This window comes from Pseudorasbora parva, chromosome 16 (genome assembly GCF_024679245.1).
Source record: "Pseudorasbora parva isolate DD20220531a chromosome 16, ASM2467924v1, whole genome shotgun sequence".
In the NCBI taxonomy this organism is placed as follows: domain Eukaryota; kingdom Metazoa; phylum Chordata; class Actinopteri; order Cypriniformes; family Gobionidae; genus Pseudorasbora; species Pseudorasbora parva.
This window is the reverse complement of record NC_090187.1, coordinates 14,265,716-14,293,338: the sequence shown is the minus strand read 5'-3', so window position 1 is coordinate 14,293,338 and position 27,623 is coordinate 14,265,716. Positions and strand designations below refer to the sequence as shown.

Here is a 27,623-nt window from a genome sequence, read left to right as displayed (position 1 = left end):
GCCTTGGCGCCTTTCGGTCTGGGGAATGAAAAAGGGGGGGGAAACAGGGTTCGAGTCGTGTGACCCGATCAGGGCCTGTGTTATTGGACGGGGTCGTAAAACTGCCGAAGTTGTCACTTCCCCCAGACTCTGTGGCGTGGCTCTTAATTTACATGCGGCTAAAAGCTATCCCCCCCCCTTTTACAATCAACATTGGGTTCCTCTTTGATCCTCATTGTAAGAGACCACAGACGCTACAAGAGTAAAGATTATGCGTATTTGGCGTGCTGTCCGGGGGAGGGCGCCGGGCTCGGAATTTCGCCCGAACCCAGAGTACCCCCCCAAAAATGCAAGAAGCAGAGGACAGCCACCAGAAACCCCCCCAAATACGCAGATAATTGGTGGGCTGGCGTTTTGCTAAGCTTGGTTGCTTGACCAGCAGAGCCCATGTTGGCTCTGATGGGAGCAGGTCACGGCCTCGGGTGTATGGGCCCTACTGGCTGATTTACTGGGAGCAACCTTGTTTTGGAGCGACCGATCGGAAAGGCTCTTCTGAGAGAGAAACGGCACTGCTGCAGCTGTGGAGAAAAGGTTAGCCAGAGAAACCGGGCTCTTGCGGGAGCAGAGGAGACCGCACTGCTGCAGCTGTGGAGAAAAGGTTAGCCAGAGAAATTGAGCTTCTGCGGGAAAAGAGGAAACGGTACTGCTGCGGCTGTGGAGAAAAGGTTAGCCAGAGAAATTGGGCTTCTGCGGGAGCAGAGGGAACGGTACTGCTGCGGCTGTGGAGAAAAGGTTAGCCAGAGAAATTGGGCTTCTGCGGGAGCAGAGGGAACGGTACTGCTGCGGCTGTGGAGAAAAGGTTAGCCAGAGAAATTGGGCTTCTGCGGCAGCAGAGGGAACGGTACTGCTGTGGCTGTGGAGAAAAGGTTAGCCAGAGAAACTGAGCTCCTGCGGGAGCAGAGGAAACAGCACTGCTGCGGCAGTGGTGAAATTAGCCAGAGAAAATGAGCTCCTGCGGGAGCAAAGGAAACAGCACTGCTGCGGCAGTGGTGAAATTAGCCAGAGAAACTGAGCTCCTGAGCTCCTGTGGGAGCAGAGGAAACAGCACTGCTGCAGCAGTGGTGAAATTAGCCAGAGAAACTGAGCTCCTGTGGGAGCAGAGGGAACAGCACTGCTGCGGCAGTGGTGAAATTAGCCAGAGAAACTGAGCTCCTGCGGGAGCAGAGGAAACAGCACTGCTGCGGCAGTGGTGAAATTAGCCAGAGAAACTGTGCTCCTGCGGGAGCAGAGGAAACAGCACTGCTGCGGCAGTGGTGAAATTAGCCAGAGAAACTGTGCTCCTGCGGGAGCAGAGGAAACAGCACTGCTGCGGCAGTGGTGAAATTAGCCAGAGAAACTGAGCTCCTGCGGGAGCAGAGGGAACAGCACTGCTGCGGCAGTGGTGAAATTAGCCAGAGAAACTGAGCTCCTGCGGGAGCAGAGGAAACAGCACTGCTGCGGCAGTGGTGAAATTAGCCAGAGAAACTGTGCTCCTGCGGGAGCAGAGGAAACAGCACTGCTGCGGTAGTGGTGAAATTAGCCAGAGAAACTGTGCTCCTGCGGGAGCAGAGGGAACAGCACTGCTGCGGCAGTGGTGAAATTAGCCAGAGAAACTGTGCTCCTGCGGGAGCAGAGGGAACAGCACTGCTGCGGCAGTGGTGAAATTAGCCAGAGAAACTGAGCTCCTGCGGGAGCAGAGGAAACAGCACTGCTGCGGCAGTGGTGAAATTAGCCAGAGAAACTGTGCTCCTGCGGGAGCAGAGGAAACAGCACTGCTGCGGCAGTGGTGAAATTAGCCAGAGAAACTGAGCTCCTGCGGGAGCAGAGGAAACAGCACTGCTGCGGCAGTGGTGAAATTAGCCAGAGAAACTGAGCTCCTGCGAGAGCAGAGGAAACAGCACTGCTGCATCTGAGGAGAAAAGGTTAGGCAGACAAATGGAGAACCACATTCGTATGAGGGAAACAGTGATTACCTTTAAATCTAGCATATTTTGTGTATGAGCCAATGCAGTATCCTATTAAAATAAATATCCATATTTTCCCCTGAAATTGTAATTGCCATTATTTAATACGACAATCACAATTTACATTGAATGATGTTTTGAATATAGCTTTATACTAGGGGTGTAACAATACACTTTTGTCACAAGTCGCTATAAACCATGATACTTACCTTATCAATGAACTGGACCCACAAATATTCCCCCATTGCATCATAATACACTATATTCCACATTATATAGTGGTTTAATATAGTAATGTCACTCACGCTTTCAATGTAGGCAGCATTCTCTCCCGGTCTCTATGACCCTCCTCTCCCGCTACTAATAAACTACACATATAAAAATAACCATCTAAAATGCTTTGGATAACCATACTACTAAACCAAAATGTGATCTGGTGATTTAAATGATGTTTGCACTTTCGCTATAAGGAGTGCCTCTTTAAATCATATTTGCGCTTTGACATTGAGGAGCGCCATTCCAGCAGCGTACAGGCTTTAATTGATCAGTGCAATCCGTCACAGTTCTGAACGCAAGAAAGCGTGTCAAAATGACTATTCCTAAAACTGTAAATGTCTAGCTCACCTAAAAAATTTAATTCTGCATGAACTCATGTTGTTTTCACATGGCTCGCAATAATTTGAACGTCCATGTTTACTACAGTATGTGCGTTGTGTTAAATATATTCATCAAGCCATTGTGTCTCTTCAGAAGACTTAACTTTGGATTAGCCACTCGATTAGTTATCTTTACAATGCTTTTATGATAGTCATTGGATCTTTTTCATACAAAGTTTGAGAAGAATGGACAGTCCCGCCGCTGGCCGTCTTGATGCCTTTGCGTCAATACTTAATGATGCCCACAGCACTAGGAATGGACTTAAATGGAGGGACAGAAATCACAGGTTTTATAAAAAAAAACATCTTCATTTGTGTTTACAAGCTAAAATGAAACAACGCGGCTTTTAACGAAATCAAAGCTTAACATCTAATCATAAACACAATTAGAAATTTGATTAGAGTTGTGCAGTCCTATACCAAAGTTAAATATAACTTTAGAGACGGTCCCTAGATCCACGGATATCGAATGACCATGTCAAGCCAGCTTTACTCCGGTTAATTTCACCTGTAGTAAGTAAGTCTGGCCAGTAGGAAAGTACTACAAACGTTGGAACGTAAAAAAGCCTTTTGGTGAGTTACTGTGAATTTGCAGACGGTCCCTAAAGAAGCCTCAGTGGATACTTTAACTTGTTAAATTGGCTACTGCTCCTTTAAGGCGGAACGTACTCTCATCTCACTCGCTGATGAGAGGCAGTCCGTAGTAGATGAAGCGCGAGCTGTGAAAGGCGCATGGATGCGTTCTACATTTCTGTTACTTTGCCGTTTGTTTTTCTGTTTAGTAACGCAGTTGTCAGTGGAGTGTTTAACTGCCCCAAGTGTGCGAGGGATTTACGGTGATAATAAACCCCCTTTGTGAGTTTGCTTCAGCTGCAACCATTCGGGCCAGCTATCCGGCCTCTCGATGTGAAGTGTGTAATACAACACAAAGTTAATCACAATGAAGAAATCATTGTCGTTTTTAATGAGAATTCGTTGTGAACTGCTCTGAACTGAAGCATTGGTGTGCAAGCCCGTAGAACGCTTAGAATCTGAAACGTGAGGCTCACATTATCAGCTGGTTCCAGTGGCTGATCGTTTGCCGTAATATGCACTTTGTAATGGCATCTTTTAATGATTTAGCTTCACCAGCAAGTAACATTATATTTAGGCTATAGTTCATCACCACAGCAACCTTGAGTGGGTCCATGATGAACGCAATTGTCGCGTGTGAAAAGTATCTGTCTGTATTACACAGAGGCGGCAATCGAAAGAAAGATTGATGCATGTAACAAATTATTTAAGATCATTTTCTAATTCTGTTGTAGTTTCCCCTGTAGCAAGTCTGCAGTGTGCACTTTTACACTGTCCGACGACAGAATGACTCTGTCGTCATTTTATTTATTTATTTATTTTCTAAAACAACCAGCTGTGAACATAACCTTACCTTAGAACAATGATTCGACTTTAGAAGATGGAAACGCGAGTGAATCGCAGCAAACACAATTACATTCAGGAAAAGCAGAATTGGTTTTACCGTGATGGAAGCGGCCGAAATGGCTTAGAATTCTGTAACGAATTTTTTTAGCATTGTAGAATTGTTTCAAGCTGTTTGAGCGATCTATACAGCGTGGGCGGGCGAGGCGACCAGCCGGAAAAGCCATCCATGCTAAAATGAAAATGGTCAATGAAAGAAGGTAAATCAGCTGTATTTATACACCCCTCTTATCGTTGATTAGCTTGATGTGCTCCACTTGTGTTTAATTAGGTTTAATTATATGAGCGTGCTCCGCTTGTGTTTAGTCAGGTTTAATTATCTGCACGTGCTCCTCCCGAAATTTTGTTAATAAAAACTTCACTAGTGCGCGTATCCAGTGCACGCGCCGAACCCGTCTTTCCGCACTCACTGCCAAAGGAGTCCTTTGGAAGGGTCTGCGCGAGGCAGAAAGGAACATAGAATGTGAACACTCTAAAAACTTATACTATGATTTACTCTTTTTTTTTTGGGTGAAATATTTTACACTAAAAAAATTGAGTAAATTTTAAAGCAGTGAAATCAATTATAGACACCATATGAACTGAGTAAATGTAAGTAAAAAAATTAAGTAGATCTGAGTAACTGCATTTGTTACATTAACAAATTCAATTGAGTAGAAAAAATTGGGTAAAAAGCATTTAAAAACCAATATTTATGACTAATATGAACTGTTTTTATTTATGAGTATTACTAACTTGTATAATATAACTTTAATTTCCTCTAAACCTTTGTAAAATACTCCACAGTCCACACAAACACACTTATACATGACATGGCCTTTATTGTCGACGAGTACAGCAATAACGTCCCAGAGGAAAATAAATTCTGAAAAGAGATCTCCAAAATGTTTCATTTATTTCTCCTAGACAACTTTGAGATCCATATGACACCAAACTGAGACAAAGGTGTATTTCTCCTGTGTCTCAGGCTTTTCTCTGGAGCAATAAGATGCACTAAATCTCAATTTAGTCTCCTTTTAAGTTTCAGAAGAGATCTCAACAAGCTCTAATATAATGCTCAGAGTTTCTCAACTTCTGTGTCTCTTTGTGATCTCAGACAGAGAAATCAGAGAGTTCTCTCCATGAACTCAATATACTCTCATCCCAGCTTCAATTCATGCATCTCATGCTCAACTCAGATAGAGCAAAGGAAGAGATTTCCACAAGTGCTCATTGAATTCTCAGACTTCGATCACTGTCTTGGTTGTTTCATATATATGATATCTTAATCCACATGATTTTTTAAATATAATGTATTACTGTATGAATAAATTATTTGTAAATCTTTTATTTTAGGCTGCAAAGACCCTCTTCTTTTATATTATTTTCTATAAATGATTTGAAATATTTCACTGCATGTAATTCAGTAAAATAATTGTATTAACCACACAAAACACATTGTAAAATAAAAACAGTAATTTATTGGTAACTTGAGAGCAAAGAAATTACAATTTCAACATTTCAGATGTATCAAAGTTTAACTGCCAAAAACTCATATCATTAATAAATTTAATGTTGTATATTCAGATGTATGCATCTTCTCATGTTAGCCCCAAAGTGACCTTTTTGTATGACAATAGATTTTCCCATATAAAACAGTTGAGATGGCATCACAGTATAAACTATTTGTCCATCAACATATTTTACATTTTCAGTAAGGACTTTCAACTACCTGGAAAAATCATGGGCTCTTCTGTTCAAAATAAAATCATATCTTTGACTTTATAATACCTTTAGTCCCTTTCAAGTTTGTTAGGGAAATGTGCAGCAAACACAATACCAGGCATCGAGGACAAATCAATGAACATCAACTTGCCCAAAATACTTTCAAGTCCTACCACTGTCTTTCTCACAGGAACTTCCAGGAGGCTAACAATATGGAAACACGTTCCACCTGTCAAAGTATCTTGTAGAAGATTTATGCTTGCAACTGCAAATTCATTCAAAAATGCAAGTTTTATCTCATTCTGACCTTCATTGGGTTCTTTGTAGGAACACAATAATTTAATCTGTCCATATTTGATCTGCGCACCATCACAAAATAACACTGTGTAATTGTTTCGTCTTTTGGTTTTGACATACTGCTGGGAAGTGTAAATTATTTTCCCTATTTGAGCTCTGTTATATGCCTTGACGACATCACTATGTAAAGCCTGACCAAGAAACCGTTCCAGAAGAAAAATATCATCAGTTTCAAGACATCTATTGAATGATGCCCCTAACATGGCCACAATATTGACAACATTACTTGGTTGATAACTATTGCTATTTGTCATTCTGGCCAAAAACTCAGTAGTTACTATGTTCAGCTTTATGTTTTGTGTGATGCTAGGGAGAGATTGTATAGTCTTTACAGCATTTACCATCTGGGCAGGTATATTCTGGGTTCCATGTATAAGACGGAGCAAGTACCCATTTTTGTCTTCAAAGTGAAAGCAAGAGTGTGTCCACAGAGGTCCAAGAGCTCTCACACTATCAGCTAAATGGACAAGTAAGTGCAAATTGGCTGTCATGTATCGCTCACCATAGAGTCCACTCATTTGAGAACAGAAATTCCAGAGTAGTTTCTCAGCATGATCTATTTGAGCAGGGGTTATTGACTCCATCAGAAGAATAAAGATTGCTTCACTAAGGAGCAGGAAATGGTTGTAATACAGTCCTGCAAGAATGCCCCGGAATACAACTGGCCCGAAAAACAGCAAAATGGACCGATACTCAGATGCTTTAAAGAACATCCTGTGAGAAGACACAGAACGAGGGAATCGAATCCTAAATGGTGGCCTTATTTCTTTCAGACGTTTGTCAACTTCTTTGATTGATCTGACCATACTGAATGCACATCGAGAAAACTCTGTGGAAAACCACAAAAACATCAATAGACGCATTACTCCCAGTAGTACAGAATGCATGTAGTCTATACCTGTGCCCAAGACCAAATCATAGCTTGTTAGTCTGCTGAGAAACGTAGGTCCCTTCACCCCATGAACAACACTGTTGGAATCATAGGCCATCTTAGCATAATCTACAAACCCCTTGTGAGTACGAGGCGGGCCTTTTGGATCTGTCTTCTGGAAAGGAAAGGCATGGACATGACCTCTCTCTCCAGTCTTCACTGTTTGACCTGGCTGTTCACACTTTAGACATCCAAAATGTCCATTGAATTGAACAGTATTAAGTACCAAAGCTTTTGCAGGCAAATCGCAGGTTCCTGCAATGGTAAAGGCTTTGCATATGAAAGGTTCTTGAGCTCCTGCAAACTGAAGAGAAATTCCTTCTCTTTCAATTTTGTTCAGAGTGCCACACAGTGGTTCAAGGAATGTCAACATTGACGGCTTTGAATCCCCAAACCAAACACCTGCAAATATCATGTTTTCTCGTTTCGTGCGTTCAACAAAATTTAACTCGTTTATGACACAATAAAAAGGCCAAACAGAAAACTTTGAAGACTTAAAAATAGGTATACCGTCTGTGTTCCACATTAATGAAATGTTTCTGGAATCACTGAGAGGCCCATTGCAAGTAGTAAATTTCTGATAGGTTTTTCCGTCATATATTTCTTCAATACTGTCATGACACTTTTTATGTCTATTAAACCTGAACTTAAGTTTTTCTTCAAAACCTTCCTGAGCAAACAATCTCTTCAGTTGTGCTTCAATGGGAACCTCAATGAAATAGGAGGTTGACCCCTCCATCAACACATTGGCTTCACAGGTTTTACACTGGGTGTCTGTACTCTCAACAATCATGAAGCATGAGCTACAATATTTGTGCAAAAGCAGAGAGGAGGGATCATCAAAAAACTGTTTAAATTTGTGTAAATTTTTAAGACACTCAGTCTGTGTATCAGAGGGGCAGTGCAGAGATATTAATGTAAGCAAATCACTGAGAGCTTTTCCTGTTAATTTGTGTCTGTTTGCAAAAGTCATTATGAGGAGAAGACTCTCTGCAACAGAAATTGGTGCATTTCTGTACAGTGGATGATCTACAGTGTTTGTAGAGCTTTCAAGTTCTGTTCCCTCTTCTTGGTTAAGCTCAAAACTGTCTTCAAATGATAGGTCATCATCAATTGAAAAGTCTTCATCAAATAACGCATTGTCATCTAAAGTCCCTTCTTCAACAAATTCAGGTAGGTGCTCAGGAAATGTATCCATGTAAATAGGCTGTTCAGGCTCTGATTCAACATTAAGACCAGAGTGATGCATCTCACTTGTGTGTCCATAGCACTGGGATGAATGGTTGGCGTAATGGATGTTACACACATTTGTGTTTGAAGAGTCTTCCAAATTAGCAGATCTGGTCACTTGCTCGGTGCTGCAATCATCTGACCTCCAGTTTGTTGCTTTTAGAAAAAAAAATCAATTGATTAATTTGCTTTTACTTGATTGGTGAATTTATGGCTTACTAGTCTCAACATGTTTATTTTTCATTATACTCATGCTAAACACATTACTAATTACTAGACTATTAAAGTGTTTTAATAATCACCTGAGCTGTCAGTAAACCCTTGACAACCCAAGTGAGGTTTGAAGGTCTCACTTCAGTAACAGTGTTTTATTGGCCACATTAACATTTATTTGAATTAACCCTCCAGTCGATCAAAATTTAAAGCTTTGCAAAATGCGATTTCCGCAGAATAAATAAACTACATGCCATCTTGGAGACTGAAGGAAATGGAGTTAGTTGTTTTACATTTTTGCACGTTTTACCTTTATTTTCCTGTCCTTGTGTGTCCTGCAGAAAACCGAGAATGATAATACATTAAGCATATTTAACACTCGCATGCAAATTTATAAGGCATACCTAGGTTACAACAATGCAGTATATACTGTAGGAAATCCTGCTATAAATTCTCCCCTCATGGTATTATAATATTAACATTTTATTGGATCTGTTTAAAAGAGGTGATTATTTACTTGGATAGCCATTTTGAAAACTGTACTTTGTGGTGCTGTTGAACACTACGGTCAGACATGTTCTTAATATTTTGCTAATTCCACATATAAAGGTGATCTTAACATACTGTCATTTCAAACAAATATTTTATTGCTATATAAAATGGAGCTGATGAAATGTAGCTGAGTAAAGAACATAGCAGCTAAATGTTTTTTATTTTTATTTTTATAAATTACCTGAAAGTCACACTTCAGTAAAAAGTTGTTAAAATATGACTTTGGTAAAAGCTAGTTACCCACATGAAAAAGATTTTAGTAGAAGTATTAAAGCTACACTGTGTAACTTTTTTAGTTTATTCTTAGCTAAAAACACTTAGTTCTTTCAAAAATATATGTGCTCATTAATGTATATTTACTTCTTTCAAGTAATAAAGTATTCTCGTAAGTTTATAATATGCCATTGAAAATACAAGCGGGTGAGGGGTTCGAATGCCGGTCGCCATGTTGCTCCTCCATCTTGAAAGTACATTAGCCAAAGAGGGACGTACCCGTAAATTCAAGCTTCGCCTTTCGCGTTTTAACACTCGATGGCACCGTGTCGAATCTGAAGAGGGGGATTGCCATGTTAATGTTGGACTAAATCGGCCACCGTAGGAGTTAAAGGGATACTTCACCGCTTTTTCATATTAAAGGTCCCGTTCTTCGCGATTCCATCTTTCAAACTTTAGTTAGTGTGTAATGTTGCTGTTAGAGCATAAATAATACCTGTAAAATTATAAAGCTCAAAGTTCAATGTCAAGCGAGATATTTTATTTAACAGAAGTTCCCTTTCAAAGCCTACAGCGAGCGGCCGGTTTGGACTACACCGCTGCACTTCCTTCAGTAATGACGTCACTAGAACCGTTTGTTGACTAACCCTCCGCCCACAAGAACACGCAAAATAGGGGGCGTGGTCTCGTTGCTCTCCCACGTGGAGAAGAGCGCGCATTCAGCGCTTGCATCTCCCCATTATGGGAAGAGGCGGGACCTTTCCGGGCACAGTGCGCTATGCTGCTGTCCAATCACAACACAGGAAGCGCTGGCCCAATCAGAACTCGTTACGTGTTTCTGAAGGAGGGACTTCATAGAACAAGGAAATCATCAGGCCGTTTTTAGGACAGACAAAACAGCGGTGTACAGTAGGGCTGGGATAAACGATTATTTTTTAAACGATTAATCTAGCGATTATTTTTTCGATGCATCGATTAATCTAACGATTAATTTTTCCTGTCCGATTCGGTTACGATTTGATTCGATTACCGATTATCTCCCCATTAATTGCCTAATAGCAATTTATACATGTTGATTTAATTATCTGAATTAAAAAAACGAATTCCTTAACATTGCAATATATGTTTATTGCTCTTAAAATTCCAAAGTAAGACTATACAATGCATTCAATAAAACCTTGAAAACATAAAGTAGGCTACACACACACACACACACACACACACGCGCACACACACACACACACACACACACACACACACACACACACACACACACACACACACAAATAAATAAGTATTAACCTACAACAAAGAAACATATTATACGATTTTTCTATGTATGCAACTCAGCCTACAGGCTATGCCCATCGATTAAATATCAACAAGTTGGTTAATCAAATCCGGGGACACACTGCAAGCGTGAGCGTCTCGGCTGCGTGGCGTGTCCGTTTTTGTTTCACATGTTAACAGGTTGGAGTTTGCACACTGACTGTGACGCGCGGAAAACGCGTGCATGCTGGAAATAGAAGAGCGCCTATTTTTCACGTGTGTTGGGAGCGTCTCCTCCGGGCCAAATAGATTAGGAAAAGATGTTTATATATCATTTTGACACGAATACATATTATTAAATTACATTTTCATGTTTGAAAGTCTGTAGGTTTACATAAATAGGCCTAATTGTAATAATAAAAAACGTCAATTATCGATTTTGAAATATTGCAACTGTCAATACAGAACGAAATATTCTGTAGCCTATTTTGCCGTCAATACCATAGATATGTGGCTACTCCCGACGTTGTCCTTGCTGTATCAGTAGGCTATTTATGTTTAACATTAGGAATAGGGCTTCCCTCCGCATCAATAGCAGCAGCAGCGCCGCGTCAGACACGCTTCTAGTGTGCAAAGGCAGAGAAAACGCCACGCAGCCCCGTGGCTGATCCGCAACAGAAACGCCACGCGCATCCGCGGCATGACAGTGAAAAAAGTTACATGTAGAGTGCATTACGGGCGCCAATATTCTGTTTAAAACCGGAATAGTCCTGGGATGAAACTGCTCACTTAGAGGATGGATATCCTCGGTCACATCAGCGCGATTAGACATTGAACATTTTAAATTTAAAACAGCTTATTATGTAGGTAACGTAGCCAATGTGTCCGATGCTTTCACTTGATGCAAACGTTTGTTTTTGTGATTAAAATACATCAAATATTACCAAAACATCTGTCTTCCTGTGTGCAGAAATTTGTTTATGTAGCCGTGACAACAAAACGCGTGCGCGCATGCCTGTGATGCTCCGTGCGCACCGCGCGCCAACCCCATAGACTGTGGCCAACCCGCAAGCCTTGCACTTCTGAAAGTCTGAGGAGCCACTCGTGTTGCTACCATAGATATACATAATAAATAATATACTTAATTACATAATATACTTTATTATGTACATCTATGGTTGCTACTACTCTCCGGCGCCGCCATCTTTATTTTGAGTCTGACGAATCGACGCGCATATTTTGCGTCGACGTATTTTTTGCGTCGACGTCATCCCAGCCCTAGTGTACAGATAAGTAAATTGTGTGAAAAATACTGTGTTTTTTTACACGCGAAACATGAACTCATGTTATGTTGCACACTGTAAACATAATCAAAGCTTCGAAACACGCGAAGAACGGATCTTTTAAACTATGTTATTCCCTTAACTAAAACGAGTTGATACATCCCTCTCTCATCTCAGTGCGTGCACTTAATCTCTCTGACGGGCGGTGACGATCTGATAGCATTTAGCTTAGCCCACTAAGCCCAGTTCATTCACTATGGTACCAAACAGAGATCAAGTTAGAAGCGACCAAACACCTCCACGTTTTCCCCATTTAAATACAGTTACATGAATAGTTGAACGACCTAGTATGGTGACATAAAATAAAACGTGGCGCTTTTCTAAGTGGATTAAAAAGGAGAACTATAATGAATGGCGGAATAGCACTTCTGAGAGTACTTCGACTCTGCGCAGTAAAAAGTCCTGCCTGAAACATCTTCCCCTCACTCTCTCATTTCTGTCAATAGGGGGGAGGGGGAGATGTGAGGGAAGATGTTTCAGGCAGGACTTTTTACTGCGCCGAGTCGAAGTACTCTCAGAAGTGCTATTCCGCCATACATTATAGTTCTCCTTTTTAATCCGCTTAGAAAAGCGCCATGTTTTATTTTATGTCATCATACTTGATCGTTCATCTATTGGTGTAACTGTATTTAAATAGGGAAAACGTGGAGGTGTTTGGTCGCTTCTAACTTGATCTCTGTTTGGTACCATAGTGAATGAACTGGGCTTAGTGGGCTAAGCTAAATGCTATTAGATCGTCACCGCGCGTCAGAGAGATTAAGTGCACGCACTCAGATGAGAGAGGTATGTATCAACTCGTTTTAGTTAAGGGAATAACATAGTTTAATATGAAAAAGCGGTGAAGTATCCCTTTAAAACGAAATTAGAATTGAGAGGAACAGAAACTATTATTCACTGGATGGTCATATACCTTTTCACCACTAACTGGGGGAATCACACAGTGTAGCTTTAAAGTATATAATATCACAGTAAATGTACTTCAGTTTCAAAAGTGTAAGTAAATTACATAATATTTACATGTATGGGTTGGTTGATTATGTCCTGGCCAATAAGCAGATTTGTTATTGACCTGAATTAGTTAAATCATTCATGTAAATTAATCTAAAAATGTGCTGTTTTGACTCTGAAGCTTAATGTAATCTGTAAAGCAAATGGAAACTATACCGGTAGTTATCAGATAAATGTAGTGTAGTAAACATTAAAATATTATTTTTCCCTAAAATGTAGTGGAGTGGAAATATCATGTGGCAAGTTAAGTACCAACACCTCAAATCGTACGTAAATACAGAACTTGGGTGAATATGCTTATAATCAATCACTGCAGATGACAATATAAAAACAATAAAATGTAAATTTCCCAACCTTTCTTCTGTATCTTTTGCAAGTATTTTGCTGGCTCTTCACCTTTCTCCTCCAGCGTGAGTTGTACTTCTGCGCCATTCTGCTCTTCTTTGAGGATGGTGGTATAGACAGTGCAATCTAATACACAGTGTTAAATAGTGTTACACTTACCCCCCCCCCTACTATCAAATGTATCAGTAACCTCTATGGAAGAGCAATATTGACTGGTGTCGGGGGCTGCAGGGAAAATAACCTGTGGTTGACAGAAAAAAAAGGTACAGATAGTTCATAAAGGGCACGAAATATATTAAATTTATTCAGACTGAAAAAGGTTACATTAAATGAATAATTATACACACGTCCAACCTTTCCTATTAAATTGTTTAACATAAAGTTGACTAAATTATGATCATAATGAAAATTATCGCAGTTGTAACATTTATTAGCTGGTACAGAATGCACAATTGAAAACTCTTGGCATGTGACAATCACTTATTTTACAAACCATTTCATTATTAGGGTTTCATAAGGTTATTGTAGTAAATGAAAACAAAATTATATGACACTGAAATAATGGGCGTGTAAGAACTATTTCAGTTAACTGAAATAAAAATAAAACTAGATTTTTTTTAATGTAAAAACAAAAAAATAAAGTACTAAAATATAATGTGTTGTACATTTACAAAGCTCACAAAAACCTTAAATTACAAATAAAACACAAGTAAGTTTATTCTATTATTAAAAAGTCGCTGTATCCACTCACCGCTTATAGATGCTGCACCGCCACCTTTGTTTTCTTTTTTGAGCTTCAGTTGGCGCAAAAACACTGTGAACCTTGAACCTTATAGATGATGCAGCCCCAACGTCAGCATTAGAAGAGAGCGCCATCAGTCACAAATGCTGCATCGTCATTGGTTAATTCACATTGGAGGGGCGTTGCTGAATCAACGAGGTTAAGGCGCGAGTTAGTTAACGTATGGAGTTGCAGGCAGCGGGAATGGAGGAAAAAACAGTTGCAGGACTCAAAAGAAGGTAAGCAACATGTTTTTTTTTTTTTTACTTAAAATTTGGGCATTTTAAATGGCGAGTGTATGCGGGTTCTGATACTCTGTGAAGAAACTTGTCGTATTTTGTAGCTATACATTCTTGAAGTTACATAAATTGTGTATGATTGAAAAAATTTGATCTCGTGCAGTGAGACCCCAATAATTAACGTGACGTGAAATGTGTTGTACTTTTGTTTATTTTACAGAATGAGTGCAGAAGGAACTAATACAAAACTGCCCAGAAGAGCGCGAAACCCTCCGAAAAAGATGAGTTTGTATGAACCAGACCGCAGCTCCCCCAGAGATGACCAAGATGGTAACGTTAATTGAGTTATTTTACTATACTACGGCTTCGCTAATTTTGTTAAGTATTAAAACTGGTTTAAGTGGTTATTTTTAACGTACTTTGGACACTTTACTAACCAAAATATTCGTCAGTATTTGGTCTCTTATTACTGGAATTTTTATTAATACGGTATATTGGTAGCTTGAGGCACACATATTGATTACCCAGCAAACACGTTTACGTTGCCACAACGTCTGTGGCACGTTGCATTTCTACTATGGCAACGTCGCATGTCCACGTGCTCGCAACATTGTAACAACGTAGAATTGTAAGATGCAACAGGGCTGTAGCAACGTTGTTGCACGACATTCAGCAACTTCGAGACGACATTCTGACAACTATTTTTTTTAATGCTAGATATAGATATTCCCCATTAACCATTTTGTGGTTCATTTTTAATATCAGACATTATACTTTTTATATGCCTATATTGTTTATCCTATTATTTATGGGCCTACCAGTAAATTAATTATAATCAACACCTGCAACACACTTTTGAAGAGTAAAAATGACATACAAGGTTAACTAATTCAACTTTATTAAAACAGCATGTGACGATAGAACATACATACAGATACATTTTGTAAAAATAAATAAAATAGAATAAACTAATATTTAGTTTAATACATCAAACACAAAAAAAGAAAAGAAAAGATCAGAACATTTAATGAGCAAAAGCAGGTTTTGTAGATGGTAGAAAATCATATTCGAAAGCCGGGCAATCGGTAACTGGAATCAGTCCAGGAAACATCAACAAATCCAAAGGAGAAATGCAAGTCCAGAAACCAGTAGGCAGGTATGAGTCCGAAACCAGGCAAGTTAGACAATAAAAAAAATATTTGTTGTTTACCTGACCAGAAGATGTATAACACTTTTCTTAACGGTAAGGATCTGAGTAAATCTGGTAACGTTAAACGTTAAAAATAGCGTTATGGTGGTACTGTAATACACAAAATCGCAACTCCATGAATAATAAGATAATTTGTCCGTTCATTTTTTTTTTTTTTTTGTAGTTTGCAGAAAGAACAAATGACTGTCACGTAGACACGGAAATTGTATGTTTGAATATTTACGTATCAGCTGAGGTAAATTAAAAGCAATACTCACGTATCCGCATATCAAGTTATTAAAGGTCCCGTTCTTCGTGTGTTTTCGAAGCTTTGATTATGTTTACAGTGTGCAACATAACATGAGTTCATTATTCGCGTGTAAAAAAACACAGTATTTTTCACACAATTTACTTATCTGTACACCGCTGTTTTCTCTGTCCTAAAAACGGCCTGATGATTTCCTTGTTCTATGAAGTCCCTCCTTCAGAAACACGTAACGAGTTCTGATTGGGCCAGCGCTTCCTGTGTTGTGATTGGACAGCAGCATAGCGCACTTTGCCCGGAAAGGTCCCGCCTTACCGTAACGGGGCGATGCACGGGCTCAATGCGGCTCTTCTCCATGTGGGAGAGCAACAAGACCACGCCCCCTATTTTGCGTGTTCTTGTGGGCGGAGGGTTAGTCAACAAACGGTTCTAGTGACGTCATTACTGAAGGAAATGCAGGGCTGTAGTCCAAACCGGCTGTTCGCTGTAGGCTTTGAAAGGGAACTTCTGTTAAATAAAATATCTCGCTTGACATTGAACTTTGAGCTTTATAATTTTACAGGTATTATTTATGCTCTAACAGCAACATTACACACTAACTAAAGTTTGAAAGATGGAATCGCGAAGAACGGGACCTTTAACTTCAGTACTTGTTGAAGAATGAAACGGTTCAACTCAACTGTCAGTTGAAATTTAAAAGGCTGATTCGCGCTTCAGGGCAGTGATGACTAGTACAGGTCGTCCAGTGGTTGTCCAGATACCTTGGCACAACCTTAAGCAATGGCCCTGGACGGTGGATCAATGTCAACGTTGTGACAACGCTGTAACAACCTTCACCACACAACGTAGTTATAGCAACCTTTTGGCCATGTTGTGTCAACGTTGTTAGAAAGTTGTGTACGTTGTGCCAACGTTGTGTGTTTGCCGGGATATAGCCTACAGGAATTTTTTATGGAATGTCATGAAAAAGGAGTGAAACTTATTTGTACATTTTAGTGACTGAATTTTGCGAATCATCTTAAAATTTAAGGGGTAAAATAATTTGTATAGGAATTGCACCTCAAAGTTCTTTACAAAAAAGTATTCCTGCATACTCTTCATAGACAATGTGTAAAATAAATAAATAAACAAATAAAATTTGTGATAATTAAATATTGAAAGGGATTAAAAATATTGAAAAAAATAGAATAGAGAGTGCATAAATCAAAGAGTTGCCCAGAAAGTACTGCATAATTAAAGTGAATTTACAGCATAACTTTCGGTAATTATAGTGTAACTATAAAGTAAGTATATGGGAACAATATGTAATATTGGGGGAATAAAGGAGTAACTATCAGGAAAATTTACAAATTATTTATACTGTAAGTATTTTTCATTAAGGGGTAATTATCCGTGTAGTTATGGGGTAAGTATGGATGTGCGGGCTGTAAATTAAAGTGGCTCTTGTTCTCCTCTTGTTTCATGTAGTTACGGGGTAAGTACAATAAAAACACAAATACAATCTGATATCACTCAGAAACCTTTATTTAAAAAATGAAAAATAAAAACTTTTTTTTAAAAACAGATTTAGAACACACTCATTTCTCTTGCTTGGCTTCATCCTCCTCTTGTTCCTCTTCTTTTTCTTCCTTGCCACAGATGAATCTTAAGAAGGAATCCCACACGTCTCTAGCTAGTATTCTGTAACTGTTACACTGAAAATACAGTACAAGCAGAAATATCCTCACCGTTTACTCGTCTTTTACCCTCATGCAATCCGAGATGTATACGACTATTTCCTCAGATGAACACAGAAAAATAAATAATCTCTGCTAATTAAAACTAATGCACACGCAGAAAACTGCTGGTCGGATGCGATATATTGTTATTTTTTTTTACATTTGTTATTTTTTACATTTGTTTGTACGTTTGTTATTTAACTCTTATCCTTTGGGATCGTATGGAGTACTGTAGTTATTGCTGTATGTGCTATTTGATGCCTTAACTCTTAGAAACCCAAATGAGTTTTAATTAGCAGAGATTATTTATTATTCTGTGTTCATCTGAGGAAATAAAGTCGTATACATCTCGGATGGCATGAGGGTAAAAGATGAGTAAACGGTGAGGACATTTCTGCTTGTACTGTATTTTCAGTGTAACAGTTGCAGAATACTAGCTAGAGACGTGTGGGATTTCTTCTTAAGATTCATCTGTGGCAAGGAAGAAAAAGAAGAGGAACAAGAGGAGGATGAAGCCAAGCAAGAGAAATGAGTGTGTTCTAAATCTGTTTTTAAAAAAAAGTTTTTATTTGTTATTTTTCATTTTTTAAATAAAGGTTTCCGAGTGATATCAGATTGTATTTGTGTTTTTATTGTACTTACCCCGTAACTACATGAAACAAGAGGAGAACAAGAGCCACTTTAATTTACAGCCCGCACATTCATACTTACCCTACTACATGGATAATTACCCCTTAATTAAAAATACTTACAGTATAAATAATTTGTAAATTTTCCTGATAGTTACTCCTTTATTCCCCCAGTATTACATATTGTTCCCATATACTTACTTTATAGTTACACTATAATTACCGAAAGTTATGCTGTAAATTCACTTTAATTATGCAGTACTTTCCGGGCCGTAATCTAAAGCGTTACCGTTAATCCTAGTTGAACGCTAAAGTGAAGAGGTAATTTTGTTGCTTTGCTAAGAGGGTTAGAAATAAGACAATAAAGATATAGTAGCATGTTTAAGTAAGACTGATTTTTACCCTGCACTGATTTACTCACAATCTCCTTTTTGTTTTCTTTGTGTTAATTTTCAGGACTTTTTGTATTTTTGACCTTTGAAGATGGATACACAGCAAAGTAGGGCTGCAACGATTCATCGAGTAACTCGAGTTAATCGAATCAAAAAAATCCTCGAGGCAAAATCATCTGCCTCGACGCTTCGCTTAGTCCATTTAACTACACACAGATATTGGAGAAAGACGTTTTCTGTGTAAGGACTCGGAGTATGAGCGGATTGCGGTTATATCCGCGGTTCAGGTGCGTAAACATCCCAAACATTGCAGGTGGATGAGAGAAATCGTTAATATGTTGATTTTAATAAAGACGCGGAACTCTCATATCACGCTAAAACGCAATGAATGCGTGTCGTTCTTTAACTTTCGTTTTCAGCTCATGTCGAGAAGACTGCAATGCGCGCGAGAGAGAGAGCGGGCGGGCATCAGCACTGGTAATATCATTTAATATCGCTGTTTTTAAATGAAGAAAACTGTGTGTTGAGCTTCAGGATGCGACGCTGAACATTTAAGTTTCATTTGCGGCAGTTCACGCGTCAGCTGAGGAGATACGAGCAACTCCAAACACATGAACTCGATGGAGTTTGCAGCTTTGCACATGGATCACCGTCATTGTGATGTGTGTGAAATCTTTAATGAGACTTTATATATCCTACTTGATAATATCTTCGAAATGCACCATTAGATGTTCTCAATACTAGGCGCAACAAATATCAGAACAAGCTGTAACGCGCGCGTGTGCGTGTGTGTGTGTGTGTGTGTGTGTGTGTGATTAGCAGCGCTCGTGCTTTCAGAGCTCAGAGCTGCGTGCTTTCATTGATTTGTGTAATTTAAATATCACACTTTAATCATATTTATAGCTACTAACTTAAAGCAAGCTGTGTTACAATGATGAATGATTAGCTCAAAAGATCAGCATGCGTGATGTACTTTAACTGAATTAAACATATCTCGCGTTTGATCACATTCTAGCGGTTATTCCTCCGTGTGATGTATAGGTTGTCAATGTCAACCCTGCATTATGTAAATGTAATTTTGCCAAATAAGTTTTTTTGTTTTGTTTAGCAACCTACTTCAGTGTAACTAATTTGTGACGATAGCATCGCGCTTAACACGGAGGATTTGAAGTTGTGACTGCCGGGCGCGGGTGCATGGTTTGCTTCTAACAGCTGATTCGGTGACGATAGAGCTGATCCGCACATCTTTTATTCCAAGTTAACCTGTCCAATATGTTTTGCTTCAGTAAAGGAGTAAATAAGACAGTAAATGCTTATGTCATGCCTGAGCTGAAGCTGATACATGAAAGTTAAGTTGCACAACATAAATACAATGTTTAGTTATTTATATTATTTATAGAATATTTATAGAATATTAGAATATTTATATTATATAGAATTTATAGAATATTTATATTATTTATATTGGCATTATTGTTATTTATATTACTACTATTTAGATTTATTGGTTGTAGGTTTAGTTTTAGATTGAACTATGTTTACCTTTTTAAAGTAATTTGAAATAGATTTTTATTTAATATAATATGGCAATTGTATGCATTAAAATTGTTTAGTTTCACAGTTATTAATGTATGCAATTTCAGCAATAAAACTTAATTTTTCTAAAAAGAAGACAAATTAGATGTTAATTTTAAGATACCCGTCTTATTGTCTCTTATTGCTCTTTAATAAAGAAAAAGTAATTATTATCCGATTAATCGATTAATCGATCGATTAAGTGGTAGATTAATCGATTACAAAAAGAATCGATAGCTGCAGCCCTACAGCAAAGATTTTTAATCTCTGTGATATACTAAACAAAGATGATAAACCCATCGCTTGCTTTAGAGATCTGACACCAGGAGAAGAAGTACTTGCAAGATGGTCTGACAATAAGTTCTACAAAGCTACAGTAGACTTCACTGGAACAGCTGACAAAACGGTGGATACCAAGAAGACGACAAAGAAGGGCATGAAAAAAAGAGATGCAGCTGCTCAAAGATTCTACAACCTTCCATTCCTACCTCAAGCAGGCCAGTCCACCTCTGCACAGGATCACCTAAATACTGTGGACCAAAATGTCATTCAGCCTCCAACAACCTGGCCAGTGTACCAGCCTCCACCTACAGAGTCATTTCTACCTGTCCAGCCACAGCACCAGCATGCAACTGCCTGGCCACAGTACCAACTTCCAGTTTCCCAGTCATCAACAAATATGCAACAACATTACCAGCATTCACCATTCCAGTCGCTCTATCGAACTACTCTGTCTCCAATTCCACACAATTCCAGCCTTTCGCAGTATTCAAAGCATCACCAGCCTCACACAGCACTACCCACACCTTCAGACCAAACACAACAGCAGCCTGTTTTGGCAGATTTGGATCAGCGAAGACAGCCACCAGCTCCTACAGCCAAAGAAAGCTTCCTCAAAATGTTGTACAGTCCTAATACACATCAAAAACCTGCTGTTCTTGGGGACCAGAGCCAGACAAGCACCTCTGAACATGAGACTTCAAGCTCATCTGCAGATGCTTTAATCATCGAGCGTGATCCAATTCCAGAATATGGAGAACCATGTTTCATTTCGCCTGAGTCAGCAGAAGACAGATCATGGAAGCCATGCGAAGCATGCAAGACAGAGGTGGAAAAATTAGTGGAAGAAAAGGCCAAACTGCATGATGTGCTGTGTGGTATAAGTAAGTATGTTTTGTCTCTCTGTTGCAATTACTTATTCTTTTAACACTTCTTTTTTTCTCTCAAAGTTTTTCTAACACACCTAATATCTATTCAGAAGAGTTAAAGTTAAGAAGAAGTGTAAAAAAAAAAAACGTGGGTAATAATCTAGTGTATTAAATTGTGCAACATAAAATTGTAATTATGTTTTTATATTTGTATATGTTTAAACAGGGCTCGACATTAAGCATGTTCATGTGCTTGTCCTTCGGACAAGTAAATCGGTCTTTCACTTGTCCGAGTAAAATATTTGCTTGTCCGGGAAAAGTTTGATTTGTGTGTGGGTGTGTGTGTTGTAAATATAACTTATTCTTAAGCAATATTCTCACCAGTGTTCAATCAGCTTTGACATATTTAAAATCTGCATATGTGATATTTTTACCTTTTATAAAGGGCATTTTCCCCCTAATCTTATTAAATATAGCAGGGTATCCGCGGGGTCTTGAAAAGTCTTAAAAGGTGATAAATCAATTTTGGGAAAATTAAGACCCATATAAAGTATTAAAAAGTCTTATCACGGCTTTATAAAGTCTTAAATTTTGAAAGTATTTTGTTCAAGCTTTGTCAAAAGAGTTTGACTCCAAAAAGTATTTATGAATATATTTATTTTCATCCCCATAAGTATTAAAAAACAATGGGGCGCTCAGTCTGAGATCGGCTCGGAGCGCGCGCCAGGGATGGACATTAGCACCGCCACCAGCCAAATGCGGCTGATTTTGAGTTGTGGCGGGTAAACTCGCTTCACCTACCGAGTTGTTTCACCTCTTTGTAAACTATGTTCAATGGATGCGAGTGCTACCGTATGTGCGCATATGACCAGTCATTTTCTGCGCTGTGAGACTCGCGCGCGCTGAGAGAAGATCTGACGCTGTGCATCATCCGAGAGCGCGCGCTCGTCTCACAGCGCGCAAATATTGAGTTCTCTTTCAAGTCTTGCACTTAAACAGACAAACTCACACAAGAAGTATGTCAACATGTCGATCTTGATGAGTATCCTAGCAGACATAGTCTGAATATGCCTTAAGAGGACTGTATAGTATGCACAGTCGAGAAAGACGAGCATATCCCTGCCTCAGGTCTTAAAGGCGCAGTAGCCTTTACTGCTGCCTGAGTGATGTCCTTATGTTTAGTTTGACATTAAACAATGCTCTTGATTGAATAGCTTTTGTAAGTTTAATAAGGATTAATCTTTCATTTAAACAATTAAATATGCAGTTATTTTACATTTGATTACTTTATTCAATTTCTGTACCTTTCTGCAGGCCAGTAGGCCTGTACATTATTATTTAATGTACACATGAGTGAGGTCGAGTTAAACATTTTAGTTTGAATTTTATTTTCTTTCGGTTTTCGGCTTTGGTTTCTTCTTTTTTGGTTTCGGCCAAGAATTTTGATTTCGGTGCATCCCTACTGACAATGTTCTGCTCAGTATGTTGTCAACACGCTTCAAAGATGCCAAAACGAATAGTTTCATTCTTGGGACTAAAAACCATAAAACTGGAAGCCATAAAAGACCACAAATCATCGTGAAAAAGTCAGTATTTCATTGAGACTTGAGATTAAATAAACTGTTGTAGAGCTGTTGTAAAAGTATTGTAGAGCTTGTAGTATTAATTTGTTAAAAATAAAAAAGTGGCTGGTAAAAACATTGAGTGGTAGACTTTGAAAAAAGTTAATTTCCATCCCTGGCGAGCGCTGTCTAAGGGTGACGTCATGTATTTTGTGAAATGCGCAGTTAGGTAATGTTGTCGCCCTCCATATGTTGTAAAATAGATAAGCAATATAAACGATACAAAATTGGCCTACAATAGAGATTTTAAGTCTACATTCGACTACAACTGTTTATTAAAGGTTTGTTGCCGATTAGAACTTGAAGTGCGATGAGGTCTTAAAATATTTTGAGAAGGTCTTTAAAAAGTCTTAAAAAGGTATTGAAATTAACTTCAGGATCCCTGCATATACCCTCTATAGGCTATGCTTCAGGTTTTATATTATATTCTTAAATTTGATCTATACATTAAATTAAAATAAGACACTATAGGGCTGTTACCAATCAAATTAAATAATTTACACTGAAAAATTACAACTGCATTAAATAATGTTTTGAGATTTGTATTTTTTAATAAACAAAACAAATTTGGAAAAGTATTTGAAACTAAACCACCAGTAGGTGGCAGCAGGTGAGTCTTAATGAGTGAGTCATTGAGTCATTCATTTAAACGATTCATTCAAACGACTGATTCATTCAAGAATGTGGCAGTCGTTTATGAATAGCTCATTGAATCTTTGATTCAACCGATTCATTCAAACACTGAATCATTCAGTAACACTGTTGCTGTGAGACACATTATGGTTCTGCTGTTTGGAACTTTGTTGCTTGGAATCTTTGTTTGGAATATTTTCGCTGCTGAAATAGAACAAAACAATGTAAGTGACTAAATGTTAATTAATTGTTTATGGAACTGTCATGAAATCAGTGTCATTTTCAGTAGTGATGGTATTCAGGAAAACAGCACATTTGGTTGTGTGATGTTGTTTAACTGTATCATATGTAGGGCTGGGACAACGCGTCGACGTCATCGATGACGTCGACGCAAAAAATACGTCGACGCAAAATATGCGCGTCGATTCGTCAGACTCAAAATAAAGATGGCGGCGCCGGAGAGTAGTAGCAACCATAGATGTACATAATAAAGTATATTATGTAATTAAGTATATTATTTATTATGTATATCTATGGTAGCAACACGAGTGGCTCCTCAGACTTTCAGAAGTGCAAGGCTTGCGGGTTGGCCACAGTCTATGGGGTTGGCGCGCGGTGCGCACGGAGCATCACAGGCATGCGCGCACGCGTTTTGTTGTCACGGCTACATAAACAAATTTCTGCACACAGGAAGACAGATGTTTTGGTAATATTTGATGTATTTTAATCACAAAAACAAACGTTTGCATCAAGTGAAAGCATCGGACACATTGGCTACGTTACCTACATAATAAGCTGTTTTAAATTTAAAATGTTCAATGTCTAATCGCGCTGATGTGACCGAGGGTATTCATCCTCTAAGTGAGCAGTTTCATCGGGCAAAAACTATTCCGGTTTTAAACGGAATATTGGCGCCCGTAATGCACTCTACATGTAACTTTTGTCATATGCCGCGGATGCGCGTGGCGTTTCTGTTGCGAATCAGCCACGGGGCTGCGTGGCGTTTTCTCTGCCTTTGCACACTAGAAGCGTGTCTGACGCGGCGCTGCTGCTGCTATTGATGCGGAGGGAAGCCCTATTCCTAATGTTAAACATAAATAGCCTACTGATACAGCAAAGACAACGTCGGGAGTAGCCACATATCTATGGTATTGACGGCAAAATAGGCTACAGAATATTTCGTTCTGTATTGACAGTTGCAATATTTCAAAATCGATAATTGACGTTTTTTATTATTACAATTAGGCCTATTTATGTAAACCTACAGACTTTCAAACATGAAAATGTAATTTAATAATATGTATTCGTGTCAAACATGTGAGCCGAAACAAAAACGGACACGCCACGCAGCCGAGACGCTCACGCTTGCAGTGTGTCCCCGGATTTGATTAACCAACTTGTTGATATTTAATCGATGGGCATAGCCTGTAGGCTGAGTTGCATACATAGAAAAATCGTATAATATGTTTCTTTGTTGTAGGTTAATACTTATTTATTTGTGTGTGTGTGTGTGTGTGTGTGTGTGTGTGTGTGTGTGTGTGTGTGTGTGTGTGTGTGTGTGTGTGTGTAGCCTACTTTATGTTTTCAAGGTTTTATTGAATGCATTGCTCTTGTATAGTCTTACTTTGGAATTTTAAGAGCAATAAACATATATTGCAATGTTAAGGAATTCGTTTTTTCATTCAGATAATTAAATCAACATGTATAAATTGCTATTAGGCAATTAATGGGGAGATAATCGGTAATCGAATCGAATCGTAACCGAATCGGACAAGAAAAATTAATCGTTAGATTAATCGATGCATCGAAAAAATAATCGCTAGATTAATCGTTTAAAAAATAATCGTTTATCCCAGCCCTAATCATATGTTAAATGTAAAAATTTCACATTTTGAATGTTTACCGCAATTTCTCTGTTTGAGCGGCACTCATTTGTTTTGATTTCTCCTTGAGATGCGCGAGCGTCAACAGCGTGCTGTTACCGTCAGTTCATTACATTATATATTATCCATATCCACTATCAATCACCACTTACACTAAATTAATGCAGAATCATTCTTGCATTTTGATAATTCGTTAGTTATTGGCGTTTTAATCAGTCTCTTGTCCGTCGGGCAAGTAAAATTCTCTTTCACTTGTCCCATCAAAAAATCCACTTGTCCCGGACAAGCGGACAAGCGTTAATGTCGAGCCCTGTTAAAGTTCTACTACATTGTCTTACTTTGGACATTGGGAGTTATTTGATGCTTAAGCTAAATCTTAAAAGCTTTAAACAATTTGGTAAAACTCTTATCCAATCATGAAATCTTTTGGACTTTTTAAAAACTTGTCTTTTGTTTTTGTTTTTTTACTTTATGAATGCTGCTGTGTCCCTGTAAGGTAATATACATCTTTTGTGTCACAGGTGGTGAGCACCTCGAGGTATTCAGAAGTTTTCTGGACAAAGTGGAACAGATCCAACCTCAGGCTGGTGTTTGGGCTCCAAAAGGCAGATCTCGGCAGCAGGAGCTATATCCAGGAAGTGGCCTCTTCTTGTCCTCGACTCACCTGGCTGCAATCCATGCAACCGCAAAGAAGGACTGCCTTCGCTTGTTCCATCTTCTTTTTGATGAATTCTTTACTGCAGAGGAGTGCCAGAATGCTGTGGCATTTGGGAAACACGGAAAGGTGCCAGATGGGAAGAGAGTCCTGGATAAGTTCAAAGTCAATGCAATTCTAAGTAAGTATGTTGCTCATGTGGTTGTTAACAATTTGTGGAAAAAGTTGTGAAAATTCATAGGTAAAAAATGTGTGGGAACCCAATAAGAGGTGTTGGATACCCATATATCACATAGCTACGTTAAATGTTATGATTGTTTCACTGTCCTCACAGTTTTGCTGCATTTCCTTATGTGTGATCCATAGAGATATTACAATGTGAATTTTGTCGTATCAGGATGAAAAAAGTTGTTAAAACTGTTTTGGTAACTGCGGTTACTAAATGCAATCTGTAATTTGTGCTTTCTTTTATTCTTGCAGCTTACGTCATGCGCTGTAGTACACAGGCTGGTTGGACACCAGTTGAAAAAAGTAAGGTCAAAAAAGCCTTCATAAACAAATGCCGCATCAGGGCCACAACACTGTAACTATCGGATGGGGCACACAGAGACATTTGTTGAAATGACAATGTTCACAAAAAGTCCTTGTTTTCAAATGATGTATGTTGGCGTCAGAGACTCAAGTTTATTGTTGTAAATTGTTGTAAACCTGGCCTGCCACTGCTCATAACATTGTTAAAATTGTTACTGTTTTAAAAATATAATTTTACAAAAAAAAGCACTTTAGTTCATATTTTGTAATGACCATGTTTAAACCGTTTTTGCTGTCTTTAAAATGTCTTTAAATTTGTTAATGTTATTTTGATTTAAATAAAGATTCAGATTCAAATTTCTTTATTTCTTTATTACATCAGCTAATCTGCCATTTGCTATAGATTTTTAAAGCCTGATGGTTGTGGATAGATCTTCTGTCTGTCCTGCAGTGAAGAGAGAGTAGCATTCCCGTCCGTTGTTTCTTTGGTCCATCAAGATGTTCTGAAGTGGATGAGCTGTGTTGTTTAGAATGGTGAATCTAGTCTGGTAGGAGGAAAAGGTCGTATGATTGAATAAGTAATTCATGTGCGTGCGTGTGTGTTTGTGTGCATGAGAGGGAGAGTGAGCGAGAGACTCGGATATTGCTCCATAGTAGCTCCAGTATTGCTCATTTTCTTTTTCAAAGGAGAAATAAAGGAGTCATTAAAAACACAGAATTGAGATTAGCAAGGCATCTCCTTTTAGTCTCAGGTATGACTCCCTCTGATTATTCTGTCTCACCTATTGCTCCTAGTGAATTTTAGGAGAAATATATGAGAAACATTTTAGACAAAATAGAGATTAAAATAAGGCTTAGATGAGAATCTCAAATTTGTCTCCTGAGCTATAGAAAAGCAAGCTTTGAGCAGTAAAATTTTCCTCTGGGGTTACAACATATATTACTGTTTTGACATGTAAAGAATAACAGTTATTTTACAACATTTAAACTCATGTAACAAACATTTTAGAAGTAAAAATGAAACATTTAAAAGTAATTCAAGTGTAATTAACCGGTCTGTTATCCCATTTCTACCGCATCAGCG

General features: G+C 38.6%; 1 protein-coding gene across 1 annotated transcript; it reads right to left on the bottom strand.

Annotated features, from left to right (window-relative positions):
- Positions 1-396: 396 nt before the first annotated feature.
- LOC137043219 (uncharacterized) lies at positions 397-13,376 on the bottom strand. The gene is made up of 4 exons (XM_067419408.1): positions 13,289-13,376; positions 8,860-8,884; positions 6,979-8,492; positions 397-624 (listed from the first exon to the last, which is right to left on the bottom strand). Exons 1-4 carry the CDS (start codon positions 13,364-13,366, stop codon positions 397-399), a joined length of 1,845 nt encoding a protein of 614 aa, XP_067275509.1. The 5' UTR covers positions 13,367-13,376.
- Positions 13,377-27,623: the final 14,247 nt, after the last annotated feature.